This window comes from Cyprinodon tularosa, unplaced genomic scaffold, assembly GCF_016077235.1.
Source record: "Cyprinodon tularosa strain WSP-4 unplaced genomic scaffold, ASM1607723v1 ctg585, whole genome shotgun sequence".
NCBI classification, from domain to species: domain Eukaryota; kingdom Metazoa; phylum Chordata; class Actinopteri; order Cyprinodontiformes; family Cyprinodontidae; genus Cyprinodon; species Cyprinodon tularosa.
The window spans coordinates 78,604-104,124 of NW_024039324.1; the positions used below are offsets into that span (position 1 = coordinate 78,604).

The following is a 25,521-nucleotide window of genomic DNA, read 5'->3' on the forward strand; positions in this document are numbered from 1 at the left end:
GAAAGTTGTCCAAACCGCACTAAAGCTGGTACTAGTTCAACAGTAGGGCTCAGCATGGTTCAGTTTTGGCTTGGTTCTCTGGTAGCAAAGAGCGCATCAGCACACCGCGTCATCTCCTTACAGTCAGCTTCCACCTTTGTCCAGCTTAGCAATTCACAGATCTCTTCACCTGTTAACATTAGTTTCCTCTCAGTATATTAACATTAAATGGCATCAAAAGAACGTGGTGTGTCTTGGAATGATGCCGAAACCGAGGCTCTCATTAAAATTTAGGACGCTATTCAGGCACAAAAGTTCCTAAATGTTATGGGGTCCGCTGTGTTTGTTTACGTAATTCCTTGAGAGCTGTAGTATCGGGGACCGCCGATAGGAGGCAAAGAAAGGCTGAATAATAGTGTGCAGGTCTGTGCTCGCTGTTCGCAAGCCCATAGAAGGGCTGCACCCTTTTATAGTTGACACGGGTGTAGGTGCAGTACTCACAAAAACCACAAAAGTGCAGTGATCAACATAAGAGGAAAGGCAGAAAAAAGAAGAAGCAGTTGATCTCCCGAATCCAAAATGGCCGATTGCAGTATTGTTTATTTAAGAACTGATGATTAATCAAGAATAATAGCTTTTTTGCGTGGTCTGCGCTCAGGGGCAGGGGTGGCATATTGCCACAGTGGCACTTTTGCCACGTGCACCCTTGCGCCCTGTGTGATGCAAGTATAAACCAAGATTTACCAATCTTTATGCTTCTGTCACCATCTACCTCACCATTAAAGTTAAAGGAAACTGTCTCTGTCCTCCATCTATGCATTTGGGTTCTCAACCAAAATCCACTAACCTTGACAGATGAGAGTTAGGATCCAACTAACACAAAAAGCTGATATGCGTTTATTAGATTCTTCTCAGGGTGAGATTTTCAGAAAAAAACACCTCTTCACATAAGTGCTCCATTTGCAAAAACAAAAAATCCGTAAAAAGAAAGACGTAAAATTGATTTTTTTTTTATCTAACCATTTTCATTTAAAACAGAAAAATATATTGTGATAGTGGAGCTCTCTGTGGCAATAGCAAACCGATAACGTGCCTGCCCCGCTTGTCCTGAAGGCTGTAGTTTTAAAAACCCATGTATTAAGAAAGTCATGTTTTTCTATGACTTGAAATATTCCAGGCTTAAAGTCGTAGGGAAGCGGCTGTTCCAACCGTTGAATTTGCAAATTCTCTTTAGGGGAACCCGACTTTACACGAGTGAATGAAGTGAATGTGATTGGTCGTTCATCAAAGGGGCGGGATTGTTGTGGCGGAAGATTCCCAAGCAAGTTTGGTTGTGGCCGGTTTGTTGGAAGAACCTTGCTAACCAGTTAGCAACTTAGTGCTAGTAGGTTTTCAATGGAAAATTCCATTGGGACCAAGTAGCACTAAAAGATACTGTCAAGTAACGCTATGGACAGCGGAAACATGCAAGAGGAGGAGAGTTTAGTGTCAGAGGTCGTGGATGAGTCTCCTCCATCATATATTTTTTATTTAGAGGAGGAAAGCAGGAATGAAGTTGTTGTGAAAGAGGACACCGGGGCGGCAGAAGCTTGGTTTGGTGTAGAAGGCTTACAGCCGTACATGTTTGAGCCCTTGCCTCGCAACGCTGCCAGTTGTGTTAGCTCTACGCCTGCTGAAGACACAGACGTCCATCCCCGTGAACACTGGGACGGAACTCAGTGGGAAAGTAAATTTTTCTTATTTCAACCATTGCGTATATTAGCTGTGACATAAGAATCAAGATGCTGTGACTGAAAAAATTAGATTGACAGATGATCGTTGATATATGATTGGCCGAATTTAGGTGTACAAGCTGACTTATAACTAAAATAACGAAAAAACCATCACAAATTTTAAGACAGAATTTTTTTTTTTTTTATAGAAATTTTCTAAATTTTGGGACAATATAGTCTAATAAATAGTACATTCATGTATATGTTTAAGCCAGAGTGATTTGATATTCAAATATGACTTCCCTATGACTTTAATTAAAACAATCATTTTACAACCTGAAATTGTGTAAAACAAAAAAACGACTCGTAGATCTTTAAATGTTTTCTTTTTTTTTTCTTCAAAAAATTTTATATTTCTAAATATATACATTTTAGATTTATCCTACTAAATCTTAACAGCCATGCCTTTAGAGTTATACATTAGGTAAATACATTTTAAACCCTTAAGTCCAAAAACCTTGTATAAATCATACAAAATTTATCAGTTTAATGATGAAACTAAAACATCTAAAAGCAGGGTTGTTTCCTCCTTTCACGCTTGGGCAAGTTCCTCTTTGCAGACATAACAGTGCTGGCTTAGCAAAGCTGTTAAAGTGACCTTCACGCATCACTTGGAAGTGCCAATGAAAATGACAAAAGAAGCCAGTGTGCCTGCATTTTCTACTGATCTGCATGAAATTGGTCATTGGTCATTGAATAAAGGAGGAAATGTATTTAATTTTTTTGTTTTTACACATAAAATGCTTTGCTTGTAATTGCTTTATGCCATTAATAATATGTTCTGCATGTCTAAGCTTAATAAAAAAAGTTTGAGATCCCTGGAAGATTTTTCTCAGTTCCTGGAAAGTCTTGAAGTCAAATATATCCTTGAAAGTCTCCAAAATTGTGCTATAAATTGGTTGAAGTTTTGTAAATGAGCAGAAAAAACATGTGAGTGAGTAGCATTCATTCTAATAAAGCGCTTTTTATGGATTATTATGTTTGAAGGCTTCTGGTAGTTATTTAGCTTCTGTTTGTATGGAGTATATATCAGTGTTGATAATGGCAACACGCTGATAATCCTTTTATGTTTTATTCTGAGCCGTTTGGAAGCACATTTGTATTAGTTTTAGTCACAATTGAGTCATTTCATATGTGAAACTAGTCAACAAAACTCAACGAAGTCAAACTTTGGTTTAATGATGTAGGAAAAATCCATTATTTTTTGCTTGTATAGTCTATCTGTACATATAGTACACCTCCTATAAATGTCAATAAGTGAATAAAAAAGATTGTAGGCATCATATCTTGGAAAGCATACCAATAAAATTATCCGTCTCATTTGTTTAAACTCATCAGTTTGACTCAATACTAAGTAATTACTTGACTCAGCTAATGAAATGCAAAAAAATCCTTTTTTGGGGGGGAGATTCAAGTTAATATAAATGTAGAAGAAATGAACATTTAATTTGTTAATTATCTCCCCCTCCTCATCATTCACCATACATGCAGTCCTTGCCTCTCTGTCGCCTCTTACTGACTGCTTTATTTATTATATGAGGGACTCACATATGTCAAACATCGTAGACAAACTCTCCAGACCTGGAAATGTTCCCAAATCATAATGATTAATTATCAAAACCACTCCTAAATAACTCTGAAAATATACACTAAAGGTCATTGATTAAATCAAACCAATTCTATCTTAATCACAGCAATGACCAACCAGTACAACAAACATGATAGATCCACTGATTATATCACATCAGGGATGGCAACAATGTGCTGCTCCTCTGCTTTTGGTGTCATGACAGCTACTGCTGTAGTGCAACATGCTACCCGGCTTTACACAGCACATATAACCCGACTGGGTAAGCATAATCATAATGTACAGATGGAACATAAACAAGTAGGTAAACTTTGTTGAATATTACACTTTCTGTCAAGCAGAAATATTGTAACACAAACTAAACTTTAGCCTGCAGTAAACTGAATCTTACCTTTTCAGGAATATTTCTGAAAAGGAACCCAGCCTCCAGGTGCTGCTGTGTGTCTTTAGGATGGCTCATATATAAAGTATATACATATAGTATCCAACCATCAAGCTCAGTCTTTTAACATGCAGCAGCTGCTCTTAGGTGGTGGAGGGCGGGGACAAATAAGCACAAGATGAGGTACCTCACTTTAGCTTTTCACTAACAACATGACATTAACTTTGTCTACCTGACAAATCATTAACAACACTGTCATCTAGACTTCATCTTAACATAAATCCATGCACCTCCTGTCATGTTTTACTATTGGAACCGTTTTTATTTTCTTACCGTCTCATTATCGTCATGAACAAAATGTTTTCCTCATAGTTATTTTTGATGAAAACAACACTGGTATGTATAAATATAATGTGACACGGGACGATTTCTCTTATAGAGGTTTTCATAACTTTATGTAGATTCTGTAAAATAGCTTCTTGACGAGACATGCCCATATTTAGTCAGAGCTTCAGTTGAAGCAACTGGAACTGAGACACAGCTATGTGTGAACTTCCCGTTGAGTGACTTTAGCAATAATTTCAGCGTGAAATTATGCTACTACGGTTGAAAATGGTCTTCTAAAGCTTTTAACACATCTTCATCAGGGATTGGAATAATTGTGACGGGTGCTTCATGTCCCTATTTCCGCAGTGTGGTCAAAAATGAAGAAAAACAAATGGGGATTAATAATGTATTCACAACTTATCATAATCTACTGATAAATATGGCATATTATTGACTATTTATTAAATACCTGTATAAAATGGTAAAATTTAGATTTTGTAAGTACACCTCCTCGATTAAGTGTTAGAAACAAGTGACGAACATCAATGCTCTAGAAGTGGAGAGGACAGCTTGGTGCTGGCGTAAACATGAAAGCAAGAAATGATCCTGTCTTTTATTAAAACCTCAGGCGTTTGGATGAGGGAAATCTTCTTGGTACACTCAGTGCTAATTAGCCCCCCACATCCTGTCTAAGTATTATAGCTGAACATGTCCATCACTTTATGACAGCAGAGTTTTCATCTTCTGAGGGGTATTTCCAGCAAGAAAATGCACTCCATCACAAAGCTTAAATCATCTCAAACATGCATCTTAAACTTGACAATAAGTTCACTGTACTTTCTTTAGTCTCCACTGTCATCAGATCTTAATGGAATGGAAAAGCTTCAGGATGTGGTGAAACGGGACATTCCTATCATTGATGTGGCACTTGCAAATCTGCAGCAATCTGGTGATCCAACCATGCAATATCTCAGCAGTTTTTCTCATCTGGTATTATGTGAACGACGTAGAGATTTAGGAGGCTGTGAAGGGAAATCAGAGTCCAACTCAACTTCAGCGAGAATGTACAAAATTAGGGGACCATTTAGTGAAAACTTTGCCATTTTTGTCTAAATCGGTTAATTTTTAGTTCCTATAACCAGAGTTGGACAAGAAACATGTTCAAAGATTAGCTCCAGCCATCCAGCTCGATACCTTAGGGACCAATAACCTCCTTAAGTGAACAGGATAAAGTAAAACTAGGCAGGTTTTTTTTTTGTCTACACCTGGATTGTCCACCCCTGCTTATAACTATAGAACTAAAAACAAACTGCAATTTTACTTTTATTAAAGCCCCTTTTTCTGTTACACATGTATAAATATATTAACAATCTAAAGCAGATCTGCTCAGTGCCTGTTGCATTCATGCCTCACCAACCTGACCTTTTCTTATTTCTTTTCTTCCTCTTTTTTTCTCCGATTCTTTTTTTTATTTTTATGTTTGCCATGACAACTACCCTTTTGTCATATTGTCTGCATACCAGACAAAATCTTTGTGAACCCGAGGGGAATCTTCCATGCACATAAAGAGAGGGGTCAGCTCACAGTATCAGACACAGCACATTCTGTACATTGGTCCTCTATTACATAATCCTGTTGACAGGATCAACATTCACTCCCACTATTGTTTAATTCTTTAATGGTGTATATATATATATATATATATATATATATATATATATATATATATATATATATATATATATATATATGAAACGATGAAAAATATACCTTGTGCAACTTATTCTGTACTCAGACTTTTAGAGAGAAGGAAACATTGCTTAATTTTTGTCTGCAAAGCATCATTCATGTCGGAGAAAGTGTAAAAAAAAAAAAAAAAAAAGGGTGGAGACCATAGTCTCAGTGCTAAACAGGAAGTTGTGCAATACCTGTTCCTTGGCACACAGAGTAGGACTGAATGGCCAGCTGTGTTTTTTAAGTGTCCATGCAGGAAAAGTGACTTCCAGCCAAAGAGACAGACAAACATTAGGACTTTCGTCATATTACTAGCAATGTCCTTTCCTTTTAAAATTTTAGTTATTTTCTGAAATATTTAGTGGGAAATGAAAAGAGATGGGGACTGCATTGCTACCAGAGGTTAAGTATTAGGACAGGATTTCAAAATGCTTGCAAAATAACAGGAAACTTGTTGTTGGTTTTCTTTTTGGGAGTTTGGAAATGCCAGAAAACTGGATTCACATCTAACAACATTTGGGAACAACACTAAAAAAAACATTGTCACCGTCAGAAAAAAAATACTTAACTGTTTTTGGGGGTTTTCTCAGAATTGGACAAATCATCCAGTGTTTTGTGTCTGGAAAAACTTCTACCTCTGTGCAAGAAATGACTTCTTGGAGTCTGTTTTCGTTTTTTGGGTTGCAATCCCTCCAGATAAAATAAAACGGCCCATAACTTTTAAGTAGGGAAATAATAACATCTTTCCAACTATATAAGCGGATAAAGGTGCATAACTGCCAGTGGCTCAAGTTGAGGTCAGAAAACCATTTATATAAGACTTTACTTTGCTTCCAACATTGCATATGACAGAAAGCTCTTATTTATATGCTTTCCAGATCCTTGGATACACTATTTTTCTAGTCATTATTCATGCCTCAGCAGTGGTGAAAATATGATGGGTTTACCGACTAAAGTTTGGCTCAGACTTGTGCATTTAAAAGCAATAATAGTAGTAGCAATATAAAGAATTGAGAATTAATCTGGAGATTTTTGTATTAGGTGGCTACACCAAATATAAACACATTTCAGAATCAGAATCAGATTTATTGCCAAGTAGGTTTGCACTTACAAGCAATTTGACTTGTTTGATGGTGCAGACAAATTAGATACAGAATCTATAGTTATATAAAATATTAAACATACAATATGCTATATACAATATATAGTATATAGCTATATAAAATAAGTCTGGAGATGCTATGTTAGTGTATCTTCTAGGTCCTGAACTGGGGAGGTGGAGAGGCAGTGACAGTGTCACGGGGGTCTCTTGCCCTTGTTGATAAAGCTAGTAGCAGATGGGAAGAAACAGTTACTGTTCTTGTGGCATGAGGTTTTGGTCCTGATGGACCACAGCCTCCTGCCAGAGGGAGAGATGGAAGATTGCAGCCAATCCCAATTTCTATATGATGTTAAATGTGTTTAAAATATGTCATTTTACAAAAAAAAATGCTTAAAAAGTGCAAATGTTTTAGACAGGACATAATGATAAAGTGAAAGTAAAGTGATTCGGAATGTAATCTTGTAGCTTGAAATTTGGATCCTGATGACAGAAAAAGTAAAAACCCTAAATAGTCAATGCATGTTTGGGGATTTAACTTTCTAACTTGAGACATGGAAAGGGAATTTTGTTTTAGTGAAATTCCTAAAGCTCATGAGGTCTCCTGCAACTTCATAGATTGATGTTGTTATCTTGACATTATGATGATCAGAATTCCTTAGTGCGGAGGTTATTCCAAAAGTAAGATTGTCTCACAAATAATATCCTTGGTGGCTTTGACTGTTTTTTGTGCTATCACTCCACCACATTCTACAAACGAGACATAAGATATCCTACATACGTCAGGGGTCTTCAATGTTTTCCTGGCCAAGGACCTCAAAACTGATGCGAGATGGAGCGGGGACCCCCTAATTATATATGTTGTATGGAATTGTTTTATATCAAACTGTTCTACTAGTCACTCTACAGATGGAGTCATGTAACAAAAGTAATGCCTCCCTGGGATGATTTAAGTATTTCTGATTCTGATTCCTGGTTGATGGGACAGGTGTTGTGAATGAAACGGTGCCCAGCTTGAAACAGCTCCTGTATGTACCGGTAGCTGATTGTGTGTACTGATGATGGAAAGACATCTTCTGCTTTCATTTATCTGTTTACTACAGTGTGTTTAATTCATGTTAATGTGTATTCAAAGACAATTCAATGAGTGGGAAAAAATTGCAGGGGGGAATATATATATATAAAAAAAAAAAAAACAGTCTAATAAACCAAAACTTTTGCGACCCCCGTGCAGGACCCCTTGTTGAAGACCTCCGACTTACGTAGTATATATACATAACATTAACTACAACCTTTGTCAGTGCACCCATTATCATGCTCAGAATGTGTGTGTTATGATGTTTGGTGGGAGAAGGCACTGACACACAGGGAGCAGGTTCTGCAGACTGATCCAAATGTTTACATGCTTACAATAGACCCGCCATTGTTCATCCGTTACATTTTGCTCAAGGCAGCTCGATGTTATTCCTTTCAATTCTTTGAATCAACAAAATCAAACCAGATAGTTGCTGCAGCATTGGGATAGCTTGTGGCATTTGTGTATTTTTTTTCCCCATTGTTGTTGTACTTTACATGTATGTAGGCATTTGTTGAAAGTTGTGTGGCCCACATCTATAACGCATGCATGAAATTACACTACATGCCCCGTTTGCTGGCTGACTGACAGTTTTTCTAAGTAGGTCATCTATGTAAATGCCAGCCTGTCAGTTTACATCAATAGATGCAGGGGAAAGTCAGCGCCCTGTGACCAAAATCAGGTGGGCTTCACACAGTGTAGCCATACACATTGAGCACTAAAAAAACAGAAACACATGGCTTCTTTGGTCAACATAATCTTAAGCATTTTTGTCCCAGCAAACCACAACTAATATTAGGATCTCTATCATCAGTTGCTGTACTTGCGGCCTTATAAAGAAAGATTATAAACAGTAATCCTCTGTCTTAAGCTGTTATGTTTTTAGTTTTTTACAACTAACAACAGAAGTTGTTCAAAGAGCCACTGATAGTTAAGAGAACCTAAATCTTCTGGACATGCAGTACTCTCCATATTTATCGGCAGCCCTGATAATGATATATAAACGACTTTAAAACAAATTAATAATTCATTGCTTAATCATAGAGTGAAAAAAATGTCCTCAGCTTTCTATCAGCGGGATTAAGAGTTTTATGTACCCTGTTTACTGTTCTTGTAGTGGCCAGGTACGCTTGTGTCTAGGCATGAAAAATAGGTCTTATTTTTGTCATAGATCCACAAACCTGACACTTCTTTTGTACCTTAATATGTCATGGACAAATAATATTTGCTAGAACCAACCTGCTAAGCTTTCAACATCTATATGTTTTTTAGCAAAATAAAAAAAACGCAAACAACTTCATTGACTTTTAAATGTGTTATTGGAGCCCAGAATATTTATGCTTAAGACTCTTGTTTTAGAGGTTTTTTAAAAATTTGGAATATTGGGGTTAACAGCTGATTTTAAAGCGTTATGAGGAATCATGAAGACTTTTGTCACAGGAATCTTAAAAAGCTTGGTTGCATGTCCAGCTTACTTTTTGCAAACAGTGTTTTAAACCATTTTTTGTAGTCTCACTCACATTTAGAGAATAATTTATTTTCTCAGTTGAAATTAAGACATCATACCTTACTTGAATGTTAGGCTCTATTGTCTTCTCGGTTGTTAGGAGAAACAAAGATAGGCCTGCCTCTGTTCACATTAGGCCCAAAGAAAGAAAGAGAGAGAAATGAATAGAATGTTAATAAAAGGTTTATAGTGGGAAAGTTATTTCCAGCTTTTCCAGATTTGACAGGTATATTTCATTTGATATGTGTTCAGATAAGACTCTAGCGCTTTGCTAAGGGTGTAGAGCTGCTCAAGTATTCCACGACCAGGACAATTTTCCATTAAGTAAATTTAGTAAATGAAATGAAGTATTCAATTACATTATTTATTGAGATCCACCTCTATGAATAAGAATCACAATTTTAATACTAAAATAATGATCATTTATAAATAGTCTTTGAAAACAATAGACAAGAAAACTTGTCTACTTATGCAGAAGGCAAAGATTATTTGAAAAGACCTGCCTTCTCAGCTTAAAAAAAAACAAAACTAAAATGCACATCACAACCCTGTACCTGTTCCTGAGAGTAAACCCCTTTTAACACATGGGAGAGCATGCACAAGCCCATTGCCCCTCATGCATACTCTATTTTAAAGTTGCTGTTTGCATCGCTCATAGAAGCTTTCTTTCCAAAGTAACATTTGCAATTTTTCCACTACGTCAGACTCCCCACCGTTAAGTGGAAATGGGGACGAGCATGTAGGACGGCCTTACGTAGAAACATATCACCAGAATGATTGACTAGTGACTGATTAAGAGGACCACTTATTTTGATGATCCACCTGGAAAAAGAACATCCTCCACTCTACACTCTCAGCCTGCTCCTGGACGTGGAGAAGAGGAAGGAGATCATTGTCGATCATTCCATGCTGCACCAACATGTTCTGCAACAGCCTTTTTCCCACTGCCATCAGATTGCCTAATGTTGAAATAAACTCTAAATCAACTCACAGACTCTGCATCACACTGACAACACCAAACCAAAAAAGAACTTAACTCAAAAAAAGGTTTTTCTACTGCATTTTTCCCTATAAGTATTTGTCTTTGCACTGCTCTGACCTTCCATATCAATGCGTTTTGTACCATGTTTTTTCTTCCAGAATGTTTACATTTTCTGCACTTTATGAATTAGAAATGCTAATTTCCCTGCTAAGCTGCTGCTCATTTACCTGTAAATAGAGAATGCTATAATGCTATAAGGCCAACTGCAAATACGAACCCAACTACCAAGCGAGCACACATGGATACTTCAGTTAAAACAGTTCATGGAGCTAGGCTTTAGCTTTCTAGAGATGAAATACTATATCTGATGTCTGATGGTAGCACTAAAGATTTAACTCATATTGATGTGAACTCTCTGTTCTCTTCTGCTCAGTGGTTTTAGCATCTGTCAGTTTATTGTTTTGGTTGGATGTCCCTTCCATCATCTTTTGCTTTTAAAACCTCTTGTAAACCTGCAGTAGACTGACCGTTCACCCAGATAACGGATAAGCCAGCGGATTGGTAGAGCTAAAGAGAGATGTGTTCCTCGCGAGTAGGCAAAACCATAAAGGATTATAAACTATGTGTAAACAGTAGACTTTGATTCATCATTTAGTAGGTACCTGGAGTCTGAATGAGTTATGATAAATACAAAGCGTCCGGTTCAATAAGTAATTCATGAGGTCAAAGTATGTAAACTTGAGTGGGCTGCTCAGTTATCTCACTGCACTTTTATCTTATCCAGATTCGGCAGGGCCAATGAGTGCGGGCCACACTCACCCCCCCTCCATGGTTGGCATGGTGGGCCACCCCTCAGTTATCAGCACCTCCAGGCCCTTACCCTCCACTATGTCCACCTTGGGCTCTCCAATGAACGGCCTGGCATCGCCGTATCCCGTCATCACATCGTCTCTGGGATCACCCTCCGTACCCCTTCAGTCTACTCCCAACATGAACTTTGGACCAATCAGCAGTCCACAGGTGAGAACATGGGTGGGCCAGAGAAAGAAATCAATCATTGCTTTTTCAAGAGCTTCAATTTAAACAGATTCAAATGTTCTGATAAGCTGCTCTTCTACTTCTTGACTGTTTAAAGTTGTCCTTTTCTGCGAGACAGCATTTTAAAAATAGATAAGGTAGATAGAAAATGTAATATGCTTTGCATTCAATAGACTGTTGATCATGTGCTTTTCATTTGTGGGATATCTTACAGCAGATCAAAGCTTGATATATGGGTCTATCCAGTGTGGTTGGCCAGCACTTCACGGCTCTCCTCTTTCTCCTTAACCTTTCTGTTGACCTTTAAACTTCTTGCCCTAAAGGTAATCTCTGAGTCATGAATAACTGCTCTCATGCAGAGTACCAGTCACTCTATACCTCCAGAAAACAACCTGACAGCCCAGCATTACACTTCATGCATCTTTTCAGATTAAAATGGGGGTCTTAGATATGACAGGGTAGTTACATTGTTTATTCCAGATTATCTTTTATTGATTTTTTCATATTAAGAATTGAAAAATGTGAATGGCATCATTATTTTTTGTCAACCACAAGAGTAAAATAATTTAAAGTTCTCGTTTTGAAATTGCAATGGTTTTCCTTATATTTGAAATACAGATTGGATTTATTTCAGATTGGAATGTGAATATTTGTGAAGATCAAATTTCAAAGTTTTAAAACACAATTAAATAGATTCAGATCTTAATTTCAACGATTTATTTCTTAGTTGTGACTTTTTGTTTACAGTCATTATTTGCTGAAGAAAAAGCTCCTATTTTTAAACATTTAGGTAGCTGCTGAATGCTTACTTTTAGCATTCTGCTTTAATCAGCTTCCCATCAACTCTGAGTTTCTGTAGCATCCCCATAGCATGATACTACCTCCACCATTTTCACTCGGGAGTTTGTCCAGTGTACCTTTTAATTTCCTGTTCGCTATATGTTACATGCAAAGAAGTGGCCTTTCTCCCACTTCTATGTCAAGACTGATGCTCTCATACTATCACTAACCAGCTGCCCTTATGATGAGCTTATATTAAACACAAATGGCATCTGAAAAGGGCTTGTTACACTGGATATTATCAAGGGATGCACGAGTAAAACAGGTTGCTATTTGTTAAAGCCACATAATTTTTTTCTTTTGCCTTTACAGTTAACCTCTACTTTGTGCTAAACTCACAAAAACATACATATATGTGTGTTTTGTGGTATACAAAACATAAAATAGATCAAGGGGTATAAATATTTACTATTAAGTCTAAAGGGGCTGTTAATGGAGAAACCTGCTGTATTATGCGGCTGTTTGCATGAAATAAAGGCCGAACAAGAGTCAGCTGTGGATACAGAAAAACACATGTTCACACGCAGTGACGAATTGAGGCCTGCTTCTCTGGAAGCAGCAGTTGAAGTTATAAATGACTTCAGTCATGGTATGGATCTAGCCTACAGCGACAGGCTGATTAGATGTGTGTACTTTGAGGAGAAGTCTTTTCAATGCTTGTTAAAAGCAAAAGGACAAAGACAGTACATGGAGTAATTTCATGTTACGACTTGCATTTTGCATATTGGTGTGCTAAAAATTGCCTTTCCACATCATTAAAAGATGTGGAAATGTGTACGTACCGTGCTAATTACTGACTCTGCAACCCTTTTACTAGATCTGATTATTCAGGATTATATGACTTTATGTTTATTTGTATTCAAGGGGACATTTAACAGTTTATTATATTAACAATTCAAGTCAATAATTGTTTGAACGACCTCCTCAATCATGTTGTTAAAATCCAAATTTTTCCATTTGATCAACAATCATTTCTTTATACTCTTTACTTTGTTTAGTGCAATAAAAAACAGAATTTGTTTTCACCTTCATCTAGTTAGAACTGTGCTCCAAATTCAGCTGGCTAGTGATTTATGGTGAAGTTAATGAATTTGGAATTTCTTCATTATTCCACTCATGTTGTGTGACCCTCTACATGATGCTGCCACCACCATGCTCAACTGTTTTCACAGGTTTAAAATCTTCCACTTGTTCATCCAAACATTATTCTCGTCATTTGATAAAAATAAGACAGTGTATCTTGCCTGGTCATAAGACTTTAATGGTAGGGAAATGGCTTGCCCATGTATTTAGTAAGAAAACCAGCTTTTTTGTGTGCAGCGATGATGGCACGTGATGAGAATTCTTGGGTTGAGAACAAACTGACCCTTTCTTTCTTTCCTTTGTAAGTGGCAGTTTGAATCAGAGGCTTCATTCTTTTTACATAAAGTTTTAGCTGGTAAACTAAACAACTTAATGCTGCTTTTGTTCATCTCAGCGGAATTGACTGTATGAAAACATATGTAGATATATACATACATATAATTTTTTTTCCAGTTAGAATTTATATATTTAAGCTTGTGGCTTGTAGGGTTAGGAGAAAGAAACTGATACTGTATGGTGATTCCTCGTTTTTTAAACTAATAAAATATGATGATGGTCATAATGTATACTATTTATAATGACTTCCTCCTATTCCACAGATTTTTTCACAGTGTGTGTAAGACTGACCCCTTTAAAAACCACAAAAACTTTAGCCTACACGAAGCAACATGCTCGTAAATGGAAACAAAAAATATTCGGCCCTTCAATAATACATATTGAGAGCTTGTAGTTTCTATCTACAGCATTTTTTCTCTTAGTTTAAAGCAGCACCTCGTGTTAACAACAGCACTGAAAAGGTTCACTTTTCTAGTCTATGTGATATTAATTATTTGTGACAATGCTATTGCATGCTGAAGTAGAATCGCTGCTCACCACTGACTCACCGATGAGCAAACATGCAGGAACTGATGTTACATTTAGGAATGACTCTCCACCTCTGGGGCACCTACACAAGGAGGGGGTGGAAGATGCATGGAAACCCGGGCACCCTGAAAACATAACATGAAGGAAAATCCATGGTAACCTTTCAAGGATTGAAATATCCAGGTTCAGTAGCCCATCAGAGGACAAGCAGAGGCATGTTGTAAATAAGTGATGGGAAGGATGGAGGTGACTTTGTGAGGGACAATCCATATGTCAATCTGAGCTCAATGTATAAATCAGGAGCATGTCTCTTCCAGTTGTTTTGCAGATGTTTGCAAGTTGACAAATAAGAGTAGTGAGGGAAAATGTGGATGATGCAGCTTTGTCAAACAGTTCAAGGTCAGAGGGCAGGATGTTGATAAGAGGCTGAAAATATGCAGAGGTCAAAGGTGGGCTGACTTTTACTCAGTCTTGAAAATGATTATCATCTCAGAGTAATTTCCAGGGGAGCGACGTCCCTGTTAACCTTTTTAAAGTTTTATTAATATGTGATGTCTGAACCTGTTACTATCCTCATCTCAAAAAGTATTTATCCCTTTGCAGATGTAATCTATCATTGCAATATATAAATCCCTTGTTAACGTTCACATTACCTGACAAAAAAAAATTATATCAGAATAAGCAAATAAAAAACAAAAACAATTTTTACTTTAATTCCAGGGAACATATTATATTTCATTAAGGAAAAAAGCAATCCAAAGCAACCTAACTCAGTGTGAAATATAATCGCCCTCACTTGTTGAACCATCAATTAAAGCTGAAGTTCGTTTTTTTTTTTTTTTGTCACACCAGAATTTAATTACTGAGTGACAACTCGAATCAATAAATCACTTGACAATTACAGGTCTGACAACCTGAAATACACTTAAAAGCTTCATATCACTCCTTAATTTAAAGAAATTCAGACATCTGAAACACATCGGTGAGTTTCAGTGTCTATGCCTGAAAAAAATAACAATAATGGGGATCTTGATTATAGCGGTTGGTTTAATTACAAAAACATTCAACAAATTATAAATGCAGAAGCCAGAGAAACATTTAATATGTTGTTAGCATGACCTGGCTGATTTAAGTTCAGCTTAAACAGCGAGACAGGGGGCAACTAAGGCCTCCATGAGAACGATTCCCGGGTAGAAAACACTGCCATAGGAACATAAGAAACATTTTTCTGTGGACTGACAAACGGACCTTTTGGACATCTGGCATAAAGCAAAGTTTTTTCAAATCCCTACAATGCATATTTATTAGTTACAGCAAAACCCTTGAGGAAAGGACTGTTGCAAATAGTTTTAATACATAAGAAATACTTTTTTCACATACACTCTAAAAGAAATTGTAGCTCCAACGTAAATTAATTTCTTCAATTATGAATTTAATAAATTAAGTTGGACTTGTATAAATTACTTGTTGCCAATTGAAGCAGTCAGTTGGAACAGCATTTTCTTTTTGTGTAGCTGCTTTCCTTAGACAATTCAGTTTATCATTTAAAACAGCATTTTCTATTTATACATGTAATTTTTATTTTTATTTTTTGGAATAAATTATGTATATTAGTTATGTAAAACATTTATGTAAAACAAAAAGGAAGAAACTAGGAGAATCTGTCAGGGGGGAAATACTTTTTGACAGGGTTTTACTTTATTCAGATGGACTCATTAAAGATGTTGTTCAGTGTGGATAGCAAGGTTTCTATCAATAGTGTTTTTTTCATTGATTTAAATATCTTTGATTAGTCTTAAAACAGAAAAGTCTGCTTGAGTGCCCTCAGCGGTTGTTGTTGAGTACTGCAGCCCTCACTCCTGTCCTTTTTCAACAAGCGCACACAACAAACTTGTATGACAAGTCTCAAAGCACAGATTCGGTCCCTCCCCCGAGTAAGCATGTGATTGTTTGCTGAGACACTTTCACAACGTGTGTGGGTGGGGAGAGGGAAAAAAAGTGATCTAGCAGAATACAAAAAAACAAAAAAAACAAAGGGGAAGGGAGATAGTGTCATGAGACTGCTGATCTCCTTTCACTTCCTCTGTACTTCCTCCTGTGCTGTTTTGCTCAGTTCCAGCCACCCCAGCTTAAACTATTTGTTCTCTCTTTTCTCTTCCTGCCATCCTTAGATGAACTCGATGAACAGTGTTAGCAGTTCGGAGGACATCAAGCCTCCGCCGGGCCTGCAGCCTTTGGGAAACATCAACTATCAGTGTACGAGCCCCGGGGGGATGTCAAAGCACATCTGTGCTATTTGTGGGGATCGATCTTCAGGTAATATAAAAGGGGACTAAACATCCTCTTAGGTTTAGTTATACTTCTTTCAGCTGTGATCTGGGGTACGGGTTGAGTGCTGGGATATTTCTGATTGAGTCTGATTTCCTACAGGAAAGCACTACGGTGTGTACAGCTGTGAGGGCTGTAAAGGCTTCTTTAAACGCACTGTACGTAAAGATCTCACTTACACGTGTCGAGACAACAAAGAGTGCCTGATAGACAAGCGTCAGCGGAACCGCTGCCAGTACTGCCGCTATCAGAAGTGCCTGGCCATGGGCATGAAGAGAGAAGGTGAGCCTGTGGAGTCTTTTTAAAGAGGTTCTGGTTTTAGAGCTTTGATCATTTGTCTTTACTTTGATGGTCGCATAGTTTAATGATTATTAATCATTGTCAAAATATCGAAACAAACTGTCGATACATATCTCATTAGTTTTCTTCATAAAGAAAAGTTAAATTGGATTTGGTGGTTTTTATAGATTTTACCAACCACCTGTCAGTCCATCCATCCATCCATCCATCCATCCATCCATCCATCCATCCATCCATCCATCCATCCATCCATCCATCCATCCATCCATCCATCCATCCATCCATCCATCCATCTGTCCTTCCCTCCACCCATCCATCCATCTGCCTGTCAATCTACCTGTCCGTCCGTCCGTCCGTCCGTCCGTCCGTCCGTCCGTCCATCCATCCATCCATCCATCCATCCATCCATCCATCCATCCATCCATCCATCCATCTCATGTAGCCTAGATCCTTTAATCATCCTGTAGAAGAACACAGTTCTGTTGGAAAGAAAAATATTAAAACTATGAACGACCTGCTATCACCTTACAATAGGAGTGTACATCCTTCAACTAAAGCTTTGCTCTGCTACCTCATTATTCAGGTTCACCATTTGGTCTTTTTAAGCACACCAGTTATCAGTACTAGTAATTCTTTTCAAGCTGAAAAAAAGCCAATCAAGATTTTCTTCACATTTTATTTACTCAAAATTATCCATCTTCGGCTGATTATCCCTCAGGGTCATGGGGGCTGATGCCTATCTCTGGCGGGCAAAAAGGGAGCACCCCCTGTGACCAAAGAGACACAACATGCGCACACATACACACGTATGGTCAGTTTAGAGACGCCTGTTATTAAGATATTTTTACAGACCATGGAAGGAAGCCAGAGTACCCAGAGAGAACCCACACATGCAAGGGGAGAACATAAATTCTCCAGAAAGCAAGGGATGGACTTTTAGCCAAGGCAACAGTTCTTCAGGCTGTGCCACCATGCTGCCCTTATTTAAAGCCGTACTTTGAACTAATTGAGACCTCTACTGATTTTGGGTAAAAAAAATAAATTTTTTTTAGATATTTGCTGCAAAAGTTTTTCATTTACGGTGGCATTGGGAATTAAACAAACATAAATGGCATCCTGATTTGTTAAGTTTTAAACGATTGTAGAGGATTTAAACCCCAAATCAGGAAATAATTCTGACAAAAAAACTCTTGGGTTCTATCTAACTGATAGATTTAAACCGCATTGGTAAAGGTAGACTGGGCAAATTAAGACTCCTTCCTAAGCAGACCAAATAAAACGTAAAAGGTTCTTAATCACAGTTTTAATTCTAACAAGAGCATGCTTATTCAGCCTTTTTAGTTTTATTGTCATACTTAACCCTCTAACACAGAGGTCCTCAAAATTTTTACTTGACTCATGACCCAAAATATTGCATCAGTATACAAATATATATAACGATCAAATATAAAACAATTAACATCTGCAACCAAATTATTATTTTTTTTTTCCATTTTAAAGTTTTAAAAATTGTTACGAACTTAACAGAAATATGGATTCTTGTAGGTTATTCTAAGATCCCATACTAGTTAATCCAGAATCACAGCTAAAAGGGTTGGATTTATTTGTCTGGTAAACTTCCAAAAAAGTTAAAAAACAATCTGCTGGACTTTGAAGACGTTTCCCTTCCCATCCAGGAAGCTTTTTCAATTCCAATATCAGAATTAACGTTGAGTTGCTTTAAACTGTAGCCCAACACGACCCTGTTTTTGCTTAGACAACACATGTCTAGCTGTGCGGGACCTATTTCACGATAGGCGGACACGATTTTAATGGCATTGTTTTATATATTTATATTAGAAGCAAACTTTCAGCTGTTGTTTTCATTCCAATCCGATTGGATACTGTAAATTTGTATTCCTAATCAAAAGCAACTGAATAAAAGAAAAAAAATGCACAAACATGTATTCATAAAAGTAATCTTGCTTTTATGTTCTTAAACCTGATTTATTAGTTCTTGTACAATTAAAATGTGTATTGTATGTACATCACAACTTGATGTTTTATTCCTTTATATTCTTCATTCAATTTTCTATATTTTGGTTATAAAAAAAAAAAAGTAATTTCTCATAGTTAAATTTCAATCCTTTTGGTATTTTTATGTTACCTACTGTAGCTATAAAAGAAGATATTCAAAGTTGGGAGTTTGAACTTATATGGATGTCTCGTGTTTGTCCGTGTTTGGGTGTGGGTGTGTTTGCAGCCGTGCAGGAAGAGAGGCAGCGTGGGAAGGAGCGTGGCGAGAACGAGGTGGAGTCTACCAGCACTTTTAACGAAGACATGCCCGTGGAAAAGATCCTGGATGCTGAGCTGGCCGTGGAGCCCAAAACAGAGACATACAGCGACGGCAGCCCAGGGAACTCGGTAGGCATCCCAAGAGAGAGTCTTTTAATATGAGGGCAAATATAAGAACGTATAAGTGTGAGACCCATCAGTGAATAAAAAATGTGCTGTTGAAATGAAATAATGAGAATCCCAATCAGTTCATGTTAAAATAAGTTTGAAAAGGAATCTCGGAGCGTTGATATAGGATTTCACAATTAGTTAATCAAAGGTTGGTCCTACAGGTTAAGCAGCTTGTGAGACTAAATCCAATTTAGACCTAATCTGCTCCGAATGCTGATTTTGTTGTTTTGAAATGTGGAAAAAAGTCATCAGATTAAGGAACAGTAGTAAAAATCCTTGCTTTTCATGGTAATTGACTTGTTATTCCAAACTGCAAACATCTATGTATGCTTTCTAGGATTTTTTGTGAGAGATCAACACAGGATAGGTGCAAGGTTGCTAAGATTGAAAAGGTTTCTTAGTATCAACAATGTGAGAGCTGAACTTCACATTGTCGGAAGTCTTCTGCAGTCTCTTACAGGTTTTCCCATAAGATTTTACCTTTAATTAGCTTTATCCACTTAACATGAATGATTAAAAGGGTGCAAAAACTTTTACAAGTCAGAGTTTTTTATGGCTTTATTGTGCTAAGGTTTTGTCAACAAGAATCTCAAGTCATGAGGGGAAACTTCTGGTTTACAAAGTACCAAACATAGCCACAGCTGCACTTGCTCTCTGACTGTGGTCACCACGACTTTATGAGTCACCAAAGGGGCTTTTATGCTCGGGTCTTAACTATATCATTTGGGCTTCCTTCCTGTATGTTCCTCTCCAGACCAACGACCCCGTCACCAATATCTGCCAGGCGGCCGACAAGCAGCTCTTCACCTTGGTGGAGTGGGCCAAAAGGATCCCGCATTTCTCCGAACTCCCCCTGGACGACCAGGTCATCCTGCTCCGAGCAGGTAGGCGTGCAAATAGGCTGATGCACACTGAAAGAAAAACACATATAAACTCAGAAAGAGAGGCTTTCTTTTAAAAACACACTTACACACAGTCACTTCCTGTCTATTTCAAACTATTACCGGTACATTTATTTAAACCAATATAACTGGACTTTTTGTCAAGTCCCACTGGTAGAGTTTGCAGTGCTATCCATACTGCCCCCTGCTGGTGGGAGAGTTGCACACATGCCAGTTATAAAGGCAGTCAATGATAAGAGACGAGACAAAATCAACCAATTATACTGACCATACAAAATATTAATATGCTTTATTTTTTCTGTTCAGGCTGGAATGAGCTGCTCATTGCTTCTTTCTCCCATCGCTCGGTCACAGTTAAAGACGGCATCCTGTTGGCGACAGGTCTACATGTCCACAGAAGTAGCGCCCACAGTGCAGGAGTGGGATCCATCTTTGATAGGTAGGAAGTCCTCAGATATGACCGAAGAGTTATAACTACAACAACTTAGGTGTAGATCACCTCTTCTGTGGCCTCATTGTCAATCATTCTGGTGATATGTTTATGTGCTCATCCCCATTTTCACTTATTGTTAGAGAGTCTGACATAGTGGAAAAATTGCAAATCTTCCTTTGGAAAGTAAAGTTGTATGAGCGATGCAAACAGAAACTTTTAAACAGGGAGTACGCGAGAAGAAATGGGCTCTTGCACGCGATTAACAGGCATTCCCTTTTGGGAGCGGGTGCAGAGTTGTGCATGTGTGTTGTTTTGTTTTTTAAGCGGAGAGGTTGTGAAAATCTTCCACTATACTTTTAAAAATGAGGTGATTTTTAAAAACTGAGCTCTTAAATTAAATAGTGACTGTTATTTTGTTTTGTTTTTGTCAGTGATCTTTTTTATGGTTAATGCTGGGAATTGGAGCAGGGGTCTTATAAACTCTGCCTATGTTGTTTTCCAGGTCTAATTAAGGAGCCATTTGATGACATAGAACTTGAGCAGTTTTTACATGGAATAATATAAAATCACAAATCCTATATTTTTTGATCCACCGGGTTTTGTTTGTTTTGGGTTTTTTTTTTTTTTACATACCGTTAGAAAAGTCAAAAGGATAACTTCTAACTTTTTTACTACTCACGCAAATAGCACCAGAACTGTGGGTCATGAGCTGGGGTGAAATGTCTGTATTGTTAAGACATATAATCAACAATCTGCATCTAGTGCTGTGTTATCCAAACAGAGCGGGACAAAAACTTTAGTATTATTCTTTTTTAAATAACAAAATTGAATAAAAACATTTTATTGTAGATTATTCATGATATTTTAATTAATCAGAAAACATTTTAATACAATACAATACGACAAATGAATAATCTGTGTTCCAGATAGCATTTTATTATTTAAATTCTTATTTTTTTTTTCTTAAGGCCTAGCACCTTTTTTTTTTCTTCAATTAAAAGTTTTTTAAAAAATATATCCAGTTGTATCTGCCGCCTGTTTTTGTGTGCCAGATTTGTACCATCTATGGTCATTGGCCGCTCATATTAATTTTGAGGTCCACTAATATTCCCCATACCACACTGTGGACACATCTTATCTACTGTATACTTCAGCCATGATTTGACAAGTCCAAGTGTTATAGAATAACAGTGATCTATTTTAGTCTGTATACCAGAAAGTACATAAAAGAGTCTGTGCCATATTACACAAATTGGAAGCTAATTAAAGCCCTAAGATTGATTAACAGAATTTGGAAACTACATGTTAATAAAACTAAATCAAGGGTAAATCATGTTCAAGATGTTCTAAAACCTTCAGTGTTACATTTTTATTAAAACAAACTATGGTGTTCAGTCATTATAAATGTGTTGATTTTTTTTTTTATTAAACTTTTAGTTTAAAGTAAACTTTTAATACGAACCGAAGCCTTTTATCCACCTAGAATGGACATTTTTTTAATTCCTGCAGAGTTCTCACAGAGTTGGTATCCAAAATGAAAGATATGCAGATGGATAAGACGGAGCTGGGCTGTCTGCGAGCTATCGTTCTATTCAACCCAGGTCAGTTTGGACTGCGCTCCAAATGCAGCACCTTTTTACACCTGCCTTATTATCACCTTAGAACACTGCATTGAACATGTCTCTATGTGTGACTTTGTGTTGTAGATGCAAAAGGTTTGTCAAACCCATCGGAGGTGGAGGCGCTAAGAGAAAAAGTCTACGCTTCATTGGAGTCGTATACAAAACAAAAGTACCCTGACCAGCCTGGCAGGTGGGAAATGCTATACTCACTGCTCATATTATAACAATAAAGCTGAAAGTTTATCCCTTATGTGGCGAGTTTTTAGCTACTACAGCATAAAAACATTAAATGTTTCGGCCAAAGCAGAGGATGATATTAATTGACTTAGGAGTGTTTCTGTGAACAGTTAGTGATGCAGCATAGAAAGGTATTTGTTTTGTAAAATGTTTTGGTAGAGAAATTATTCCCCTTTCGAGGGACAGAGTGACCTAAAAACTATTCACATGTTTCTTTTCAACAAGCTGCATTATGACCAAACACTTTAGTTTGTTTTACCGGGGTTTAATCCCATAGATCACATTAAAATAGTGCATAAAAAATGGAAAACTATACATGTTTTTGATCATTTTAAAGTGCAAGTTGCCCCAGAGCTTTACTTCTGCCCATATGTAACATTGAGAAATATTCCGAGGAAGGTGATGCCCTGAGGACTGCAGAACATGCAAAACGACTGAGGCACACTCCTTTTTGTCCTTTCTTGATGCATTTCTATTTATTTATATTACATTCTATTTTCGAAATGAATGCTTTTCTTTCCTATAGATTGTAGGTCAAGTTACTGACACTGAACTAGTGTCAAATTATTATACTACCACGCTGGACAGAGGATTTGGACTTGTTTTTATCCAATTACTATTTTTTTTTTACTATTATGATAAGCAAAATCATGGTTTATTTAATTACTTATTCCATTATAAGAAGTCCCCTAGCAAACCACTGTGTGTAGGAGGGGTGTCTCAGCAGAGAGCAGCTGCTCAGGGTGGAGCTTCTCGTCAGTTCTCCCCTGAAGTCACATCCCTGGCTACGCTAATTGTGAGCCGGGCTCACATTCAACACAGTGCAACGACAATGTTTGGGACACAAAGAACCCAAACCAATGACATAATGACAATTTCACATTAGGGCTGAAACAATTAATCGGATTAATCGATTATTGAAATAAACATAAAGTAATTCAGTAGTTTATTAATCGTGAACTGGGGTATAGAGACTCCCCACTGGGCTGACATTGTGCGGTGCTCGGGGAGCAGTGTTGGGTTAAGGGTCTTGCTCAGGGACCCAGAGTGCAGGCTGTAGGGATCGAACCGGATACGTGCAACCTTCACAGAGCACAAGCACACTGCTCTAACCACCAGGCCAACACTCCTCCAAATATGTAAATATTTTGCATTTAAGATAAAAAAACAAACCTTTTTAATCTGTTAGTATGCTCTATGCAGAACTCCTCAAGTGGAAAAGTTTTAGTTACATGTTGTTTAATTTCATGAAAAATCTTCTTTAAGGAACCTTTGGCTATCCCAATTTTTAGTCGCTTAATCGAAAAAATAATCAACAGATGAAACGATTTGCAACATAATCATTAGTTGCAGCCCTATTTCACATTAGCCATTGTGCAGTGTTAGTGCGGACATGCTGATCGCCAAAGTGATTCCACTAAAAAGCCGACTGTCGCTGCAACAGTCATCATAAAGCTCCTGAAAAACAGCAAAAGTCCTGACATGGTCTGCAAGCTGAAATTCTTGTGGTATTTTGGTGCCTGAATCACAAAACTGCGAGAATCCATCTTGTACTGCTCAATCTTAAATCATTCAAGCCCCAACGCAAACGGGTCAGCCAATCATTTTGTAAAGTTCTGCTTTAAGACGGGACATATAGCTTTAACGAAAGCAAGAGCTGTAACCAAGATAAATCTCTGTCCTGTCTACTATTTTTTTTTTTTTTTTTTTTCTTTTTTGGTGCTGAATATTTCATGTTTTGCAAAATCTCTAAGGCTTTTACAGAACAGATGTATCTCTAGGGAGGTTAAATTAAAGAAATGCATCAACAATTTTAACCTCTTAAGAGAACTGGTTGAACTAGATTTTTTTCCAAATCAAGCTAAGGTTGCTGCAATGTATACCACCTTCCACAGTTCTGTTCTTCTTTGTGTTGGTATATATTTCTAAAGTGATGACATGTTAAAAAAAAAGGAAAATTAGTGGCAATTTTAAAGGCCTAAGGGTAATAAAATATCCGCCATGTGTGAGTATACATGTGTAAGTTAAATAAATATATGAATGCGTTTTTCATTGTGTGCAGGTTTGCCAAACTGCTGCTGCGCCTGCCAGCTCTGCGCTCCATTGGTCTCAAGTGTTTGGAACATCTATTCTTCTTTAAGTTAATCGGAGACACGCCCATCGACACCTTCCTGATGGAGATGCTGGAGGCACCACATCAGATCACATGACACCAGAACCCCCCTTCCCTTCCCCTGTAAATATTCCCTCCTTGTGACCGATGTGAAGATGGAATAATAAAAAAAAAAAAAGACTTGATTGAAACTGTAAAACAAAGTATTTTCTACCAAGTAAAACAATGCAATTAAATATACCTGTGATATTTTCCAGTGGCTGGGAAAAGTAATCCCATATGCACACGATTCTAAAAGATTTGGTAACACATTTTGTAAATAGATAATTTGTTTTTAATGCAATGCTAATTGCAGAGGAATCTTATTTCATTCTAAGAGAGAGAAAACATTTCATAAAAGAAAACGTTAAATGCTTCCAGCAGAATAAATTTATTTAAACTATAAGTGAAAAACGTGTTGTGTATTTGTTTTCTATTGACTGGTTTGTTCTTCGGTGAGTACATCTTTTGTCCAGCAGAGGGCGCCAACAAAGCGCCTCAGTATGTCACACGTGGTGTGCAGATTTGTATCTTTTTCTCTTAGATGTGTGGATGATGGACAATTTCATTTTAACTTTTTTGTTCGGATTGTGTTTTACAGTCATATTATATGAGAAGAAAGAAATGAAAAACTTTAGACAAATTGTTTAAAACTGAATCAAGCAATACGAACAAAACATTTTTTGGGAATAAAAATTAAGATAACCAATTATGGTTGGAACATGGACTCTAAAGATGGATGCAACAGGGAGGTGGGACCAAAAGTGTTTTATTGTATTATTATATTCTTACAGTGAAATTTCACAAGCATCCAACCATTCAATGGAGTCTT

At 37.2% G+C, this 25,521-nt stretch overlaps 1 protein-coding gene across 4 annotated transcripts in view; it reads left to right on the top strand.

Moving 5' to 3' along the window:
* rxrgb (retinoid X receptor, gamma b) overlaps nt 1–25,095 on the top strand; it is a 40,457-nt gene extending 15,362 nt beyond the window's left edge. For 3 of the 4 annotated variants that reach the window (XM_038306566.1, XM_038306567.1, XM_038306564.1), the window contains exons 2-10: nt 11,230–11,465; nt 16,442–16,586; nt 16,701–16,880; nt 19,123–19,301; nt 20,098–20,227; nt 20,552–20,684; nt 22,188–22,279; nt 22,385–22,490; nt 24,600–25,095. In XM_038306566.1, the coding sequence (XP_038162494.1) occupies nt 11,230–11,465; nt 16,442–16,586; nt 16,701–16,880; nt 19,123–19,301; nt 20,098–20,227; nt 20,552–20,684; nt 22,188–22,279; nt 22,385–22,490; nt 24,600–24,747 (1,349 nt within the window). In that variant the 3' untranslated portion in view covers nt 24,748–25,095. The remainder of the gene's footprint in view (nt 1–11,229; nt 11,466–16,441; nt 16,587–16,700; nt 16,881–19,122; nt 19,302–20,097; nt 20,228–20,551; nt 20,685–22,187; nt 22,280–22,384; nt 22,491–24,599) is intronic. The other variant, XM_038306565.1, reaches the window with a different exon arrangement.
* The last annotated feature ends 426 nt before the right edge of the window (nt 25,096–25,521 follow it).